At 41.1% G+C, this 8,053-nt stretch overlaps 1 protein-coding gene and 1 pseudogene across 1 annotated transcript; one reads left to right on the top strand and one right to left on the bottom strand.

The window, feature by feature from the left end:
- Window positions 1-849: 849 nt before the first annotated feature.
- Window positions 850-2,943, bottom strand: LOC132607653 (uncharacterized). Its single transcript, XM_060321747.1, has 2 exons — window positions 2,243-2,943; window positions 850-2,197 (listed from the first exon to the last, which is right to left on the bottom strand). The coding sequence occupies exons 1-2, from the start codon at window positions 2,941-2,943 to the stop codon at window positions 850-852; spliced, it is 2,049 nt and encodes a 682-aa protein (XP_060177730.1).
- LOC132608476 (small nucleolar RNA R71) lies at window positions 2,333-2,426 on the top strand (annotated as a pseudogene).
- Window positions 2,944-8,053: the final 5,110 nt, after the last annotated feature.

Raw genomic sequence — 8,053 nt, 5'->3', positions numbered from 1 at the left:
GCCCGGCTAACCTGTCAAGCAATTGATCTATGAAGAGAATAGGATAGTGATCCTTTCTGGTTGCCTCGTTCAGCTTGCGGTAATCCATACAGATTCTCCACCCAGTGATTGTTCTAGTTGGGATGAGCTCGTTTTTGTCATTTGTCAGAACTTTCATCCCTCCTTTCTTCGGGACGCATTGCACTGGGCTCACCCATTTGCTGTCCGAAATGGGAAAAATAATGCCTGAATCTAACCACTTGATCACCTCTTTCTTGACAACCTCCTTCATCACCGGGTTTAGTCTCCGTTGATACAGTGCGCTAGGCTTATGATCATCCTCTATGAGTATCTTGTGCATGCACAGCGTGGGGTTAATTCCCTGAATATCAGATATCTTCCACCCCAATGCTCTTTTGTGGGACTTCAATACTTTGAGACAAATTTAACTTCTTCGGTGGTCAACTCTGCTGCCAATATCACTGGCAAGGTATCCTCCTCACCCAAAAATGCATATTTCAGATGTTTGGGCAGGGGCTTCAACTCCAACTTCGGAGGCTCTTCAATTGATAACTTCGGAGTTACCCCCATTGTCCTGTCTAAGTGCTCAAACTCACCTCCCCGAATATAAATACTCGCCATATCCAGACTCTGCACCATCTCAAACGCTGCAGTGTCACCAAAAAAATCACCCCCACCAAGGCTCTCTCCAATGGATCATGAGAAGTGATGAGTGGTCTTCGTGTATCATCATTCAGAACAGTGATGGCGGACAACTCCTCATAGATTGCAGGCCTCTTTAGAGCTTGGTATACATTGAAGACCTCTACTTTATCATGTACTCGCATGGTAAGCTGCCCAGCAGCTACATCAATAAGTGCTCTCCCTGTGGCCAAGAACGGACGCCCCAAAATAAATGGGACTTCCGGGTGGCTCGAAATCCAATATCACAAAGTCAGCAGGAATTATCAACGACCCCACTTGGACCAATACATCTTCAATAATTCCTTCGGGTCTTGCTAACGATCTGTCTGCCAGCTGAAGAACTATAGTGGTTGGTCTGGGCACTCCCAGACCTAGCTTCCGGAAGATAGACGAAGGCATCAGATTTATACTTGCACCTAGGTCACAAAGTGCTCGAGCAACAACCTGTGTCCCAATAGAAATCTCAATAGTGAAACTTCCGGGATCCTTCAATTTTGTGGGCAACTTGTTCTGAATACGAGAAGTGCACTCCTCAGTAAGTGCAACTGTGGCATACTCTGTGAAACGGCTCTTGTTTGCAACAATATTTTTGATGTACTTAGCATACTTTGAAATACCCTGCAGCATATCAACCAAGGGGACGTTCACGTTTACCTGCGTAAGCAAATCAAGAAACTTCTTATAAGTAGCCTCTTCTTTCTGTCTTGCCAGACGTTGAGGGAATAGAGGCGGTGGCTTTGCAACCACATCCCGTGGTTGCTTTTCCACTGGTGCCTTGACTACCTTATCTTTTTCACTTGTTTTTGTGGCAATCTTCTCTTTTTCAGCCTCCACTCGACCAGTTCTCTTTGACGTCACTTCCTCTAATTCTCGCCCATTTCGCAGAGTTACAGCATTGCAAGGATTGGTATTTACATCTATGTCACTTGGAAGTCCTCCAGGTGGTCTGGTATTTTGTGCACCAGCTATCTGTCCCATCTGCCTTTCTAAATTTCGTACAGCCAAATCACGATTCTGATTATCTGCTATCAACTTCTGCTGGTCTAGCATCATCTTTTGCATGTCACCCATCATCTTTTTCATCATCTCTTCTATACTGTTTGTGGGAGCTTGAGGAGCAGGTGCTGACTGATAGTTCTGCTTCTGATTACCTGGGTTGTCACTCCACCTGAAATTCGGGTGGTTCCTCCAATTTGGGTTGTAGGAATTTCTGTATTGATTGTTGCTTCCTTGCCCCTTGCTTGAATTACCCACAAAGTATATGGACACAGGATTTGCAGGGCATTCATCACTTTTATGACCCTCTCCGCAGACATCACAATAGGCTATGGCTTGCTGCACTGCATGTACCTGTGGTGGTGCTTGTGCCACAGCCAACTTCCTCAGTTCGGTGCGCATGGCATCAATCTGTGCTGATAATGTTGTAAAATTGTCTACTTCGAAGACACCCGGTGCTTTCCTAACTGAACTAATAGCTGCATCATCCTGCCAGTGTGGAGTGCTCTGAGTAAACCTGTTCAATAATGTGAATAGTTATTCATAGCTTAGATCAAGAGACTGCCCTCCTGCAGCAGTGTCAAGTGATGACTTATGTTGGGCATCCAGACTCTCAATAAATGTGTGTGCCAGAACTTCATTCGTCTGATGGTGATGAGGGCAATCTCTGAGAAGACCTTTAAACCTCTCCCAAGCTTGATATAAATTTTCTCCAAGTTTCTGCCTGAATGACATGATCTCCCTTCGGAGGCGAGTGGTCTTTGCTGGCGGAAAGAACCTAGTCAAGAATTTCGTCGCCAAGTCATCCCACGTAGTGATAGAATTGGCGGGCTCTGCTAATAACCAGTTACTTGCATTCCCCAATAGAGAGAAGGGGAACAGTGTCAGTCGAACATATTCTTTCGTGACCCTTCCAGTAGAAAAAGTATCCACAATCTGCAGAAAAGTATGGATGTGACGCTGAGGATCCTCATGTGACATTCCCGTGAATTGCCCACTAGAGTGAAAAAGTTGAATCATAGGATGCTTCAGCTCAAAGTGCCCTTCGATGGTGGGCTTGACAATGCATGAAGTGACATCTACCACCCGAGGCACTGCAACCTCTCTCACTTCCGCCAGTTGATGATTAGCCATGACCACAGGTAATTCTGCGACAGCCTGCGGGTTCTGCAATAAATTCAAATCTCTCCTACGCCGATTGAAAGTACGTTCAGGCTCAGGATCGAATTCCTCAAGATTGTTTTGACTCGCAGTCCTTCGCATTCGAGTAAAGTACGTGCAATCAGGAAAAAGCTAAGATCAAGACGTTAACACTTGGATAAAATGAAGCAATAAAATTTATTATGGCAAAAATAATTGATTTCTAAGTCCTTGGCAACGGCGCCAAAAAATTGTTGCGTCCAAATGCACACGCAAGTGTACGTGGTCGTACAAGTAATAAAGTGATTATATAAAATCGGATGTCGAACCCACAGAGACTTATGACCAATCTTTCACGAAAATAAACTATTGCTTACTATCTATGCAAGTGAAGAATAAAAGTGTTGGTTCTTTTATAACTAAATGCTAGTATGTAATTGACTAATAATGTATCCAGAAATTGTGCTTAGAACGTAATTGAGAATGGCTTTAATCAAGATTTTAGAAATATTCCAGGGTCGTGGGTGATTCACCAATCCTATTGAGTCAATCAAGTATCATACCTTAGCAACTTTGTTCACAATAGCTAATTAACCGGATAATTTGTCTCGTAGTATTCTTCCGAACCACTACTCGCCGATTCACGATAATTCTCCTCCTATATTCCTATGGTATCGACTTATCAAGAATGCAATAAGAGCACGGTATATAATTGATTGCGGTAACTAAATATATTCCTATCCTAGTCACAAATCCTAGCCCAACTTTTAGGGATTTTCAGATCACAATCTCATTACTTCTTCTCCAAATTAACAACGTCTCTCCCAAGCACGTATATCAATGAGTAAATAGAACGTAACTGTTGCGCAGACAATCAAGAGATTAAACACGGAAGTAGTGAAGCAATTGCATACGAACAAGCTACTAAGAATGAAATATTTGTCAAACGTCAATATTCATGGCTATGCCACAACCCCAGAATTTAAGTGTTTAGTTACATATGATTTGGTAAACGAAAGAAGAATTCATGATTAACTTAGGGTTTTTATGAAAAGAAAAATAATAGAAGAGGAATAAAATCTAGAGAGAGTTTCACAAGTTTCAAAATTCGTCCAAGCCGTCGTTCTAATGTTAACAACGGCTATTTATATGCTAGGGTAAATATGAGATAAGTTGGCCAAATCCCGATCTGAATAGGATAACTGACGCCTCTTGTGCGCTGGCTGTGCGTGGCATGACCAGCGCATGATCTCCTTTACGTTCTTCTCGTGCGGCGCACGACCACCGCATGGTCCTTCTGAGAGTCAGGAAGGGTGTTTTTGTGCGCTGGCTGTGTGGCGCATGGCCAGCGCATGAGGCCCTTCAGTGGTCAGATTTTGCCTTCAAGTGCTAGAACTTCCTTCGCAACGTTCAATCGACGTACACAGCCTCGGAATCACTCAAAATTGCCCGGAATCCCCTTCGTTGGTCCTTGTTGTACCTATTCATATAAACATACCAACATAAGCTCATATACAACAATTCGCATTCAAACTTGCAATGAAAGTGCTAAGAAGTAAAGTGTAAATGACACTAAATCTAGATATTTGTGCCAAATATCAAAATCAACACGGGGCATGAGCTGATGCAGAATATAATATAAAACATGGATAGTCTGAATAATCATGGAATCCCATAATAGTTATGAAAATACTTGTTTAAAACATTAAGCGAAAATAGTCTGAATAAACATGATAATGCTGAGCCAAAATGGCTATACGACTCTGAATATCTGACATAACATAACTCACTAGTCTATGAAACCTCTGACATGAGTCTGATTGCTAAACTATTTATCGGGACCTTGTCCCCTGACATACCTTTAATGCATGACTGAAATAAACATAAATAGAGATAACACCCCGGATAGAATGGGGCTCACCAAAAGCTGATACGAGCAATTCCTAACGTACTGATCCGTCATCCTGTAAATCAGCATCGTGAAATGCAGGCCACCCGAAAAAATAAAGGGGACGTCAGTGCACTTGAATTGTACTGGTATGTAAAGCAACTGAATGAAACTGTAAGCTGAGCATGAACATGAGCATATTTGACATGAGTGTATGTATGTGTATATATATATATATATACATGAGTAAAACATTTTAAGTGGGAGAGCCTCAGTATAACCGACATGTAACCCCCACGTACGAACGTGGCATCTGATCTCTCCCCGACTCGCTATGCCATCTTGTACCTTGCCGGGGTACAAAACATGAACATGAAAATGAATGGATCCTATAACCCGCAATGGGTAAACATGAAGGTATCGTCCTAAATGGGCAGAGTGATCCTTATCCTACACTGGCAAACGTAGTTTCAGGCTGTCTGAGCCTTCTCGGTAAACTGTACTATTCCTAAAATATGAACATGGATATAGTTGGCTTAGAAGCTCATGAATTTCATAAACATGACTTGTAACATGGTTTATAATTATAGTTTAACATGAACATAGATACATAATATAACTTGCATGAAAACATGGAGACATGTAGGATATTCATGAAAATAAGTATAATAGTTTATATCTTGCATGTAAGAACTCATGGAATGCAAAGTATGGGTTTTCATGGATTACAGACAGATTCTCAATAACTAAAATGGAATATCAAGAATATAATAAGGAATTATCAATACAAACATGGTATATCATGGTGCATGAGCTTGAGGTTATCATAAATGTGTCTATAACCCTAGTTTTGGTAAACTTTCATATAATCATGGAAGAACGTGGCGTGGGGAAGAACAATGATATTCCCACATGTAGATAGAAACCCTATATACCTGTAATGCTCCAAAACTTGTAGAAAGGTCTGAACTTTGAGAAGAAGTCCAAAAGTTTTAATCTTGAACCCTTGTGATGGGTTTCCTTGAAAACCCTAGGTTAGGAATGATGAACTCTTATTTAATATTCATGAATATATGTTAGAATTCACTTGAGATGCTTAGAATAAGCTTACCTTAATGTATTCTAATGGTAGGGAGAGAAGAACTTCATGCTAGGGCTTGGAAATATGAAAATAGGATTTTTGGACTGAACCCATGTATTTATACTATTTGCTGAGACAGGAAAAGTACGGCCTAAATGTACGGCTCGTACTTTAATTTGCGTCTCGTACATCTTAAATGTACCTCAATTGGCAATTTCCAGAACCTGTGATTTTGATCTGCAGGGTACGGGCTAAAAGTACATCCCGTACTTTATTGTACGGGCTTGAAGTATGACCTGTACATAAATGTACGGCCCTTGCCTAGATTGAAAAATTCCAATGACTTGGAATTTTTGGGGGCAATGTACGACGAAGAAGTATGTCCCGTACAAAATTGTACGGCCCGTACTTTTGATGTAAGACGTCAATGTACCATTCCAAGTTAAATTCTCAATTCTCACACTTCCCGCCTTGGTTTCTAAGTCTCTGAATCATGAACGTAGCCTAGTTTAAAGGTACTGGGTGTTACAATATCTCCCTCTTGGGATCATTGGTCCTCGAATGATGGGTCGTGATTAAGAACATGACTAAACATGGCTTGAATACGAGAACGTGAGGAAACATAACATGGAACATGGGAATTAAACTGACATAACATGGTTTCGTGAAAACATGAATGTTAAAACATGAGACATGAATAGAGAATACATGAACATGAACGTGAAACGTAAGGCATGAATACGTAAGGGACATGACATAAATTCGAAAGGTATTTACCTTGAACGTTTTTTGTTTCCTTTTCAAACAAATATGGGTACTTGGATTTCACGTCTTCTTAGGCTTCCAATGTAGCCTCTTCGATTTTTGACTCCTTCACAGGACCTTGATTGAGGCTACTTCTTTAGTTCTCAACTTACGAAGTTGACGATCAACAATTGCTACGGGAATCTCCTCATAGGTTAGGCCATCCTTAACCGTGATAGTATCAGCAGGAACAACCAACGACGGGTCTCCCACACACTTTCTCAACATAGACACATGGAACACTGGGTTAATAGCTGCCAACTCTCGTGGAAACTCAAGTTCATAAGCTAATTGACCAACCCTTCGCAGGATTCTATAAGGTCCACTATATCTGGGACTGAGCTTTCCTTTCTTGCCAAATCTCATCACACCTTTCATAGGTTAAACCTTTAAGAATACCCAATCATTAACTTGGAACTCTAAGTCTCTATGTCGCACATCTGCATAGGACTTCTGACAACTTTGAGATGTTCTCAATCGCTCTTGAATCAACTTGACTTTCTCTATAGCCTGATAGAACAAATCTGGTCCCAACAACTCTACTTCACTAACTTCAAACCAACCAATAGGTGATCAACACCTTCGCCCATTCAAAGCTTTAAACGGTGCCATCTTGATGCTAGCATGATAACTGTTATTATACTCAAATTCAATGAGATTCAAGTGATCATCCCAATTACCTTTGAAATCTAGGACACATGTTCTCAACATGTCCTCAAGAGGAGTCTGAATGGTACGCTTTGCCTGACCGTCTGTCTGCGGATGAAAAGTTGTGCTGAGGTTAACCTTGGTTCCCAATCCTTTCTGAAAGGATTTCCAAAAGTTCGCTATGAATTGAGCAGCACGATCTGAAATAATAGATACTAGGGTCCCATGCAATCTAATAATCGTATGAATATACAACTCGGCATAATCTTCTGCTTAATCGTAGTCTTAACTGGCAAGAAGTGCGTTGACTTAGTAAGTCGGTCCACAATCACCCAAATCGAGTCATTTCTACGGGATGAACGAGGTAGACCTGTTATGAAGTCCATCTTTATAATCTCGCATTTGCAAACATGAATATCAATATTTTGAGCCAACCGAACAGGCCTCTGGTGTTCGACTTTCACTTGTTGGCAATTCGGACAATTAGCCACAAAATTCGCAACATTCTTTTTCATATCATTCCACTAGTAAATTTCCTTAAGATCATGATACATCTTCGTGGAACCGGGATAAATGGAATACCTAGAATTGTGAGCCTCTGACATAATCCGTTCTCTAAGCTCATCAACATCTGGAACACATAATCTGCCTTGGTACCTTAAGGTACCATAATCTTCCCCTTTGTTCAAAAGTTATTGTCTTATGCTTGTGAATCCCCTCTTTCATATGCAACAAGTAGGGATCACTAAACTACTTCTCTTTAACTTCAACAACTAAGGATGAATGAACTCTGTTCTGAACAACCACACCGC

This window comes from Lycium barbarum, chromosome 8 (genome assembly GCF_019175385.1).
Source record: "Lycium barbarum isolate Lr01 chromosome 8, ASM1917538v2, whole genome shotgun sequence".
NCBI lineage: Eukaryota > Viridiplantae > Streptophyta > Magnoliopsida > Solanales > Solanaceae > Lycium > Lycium barbarum.
This window is presented reverse-complemented; position numbering and strand designations above follow the sequence as displayed.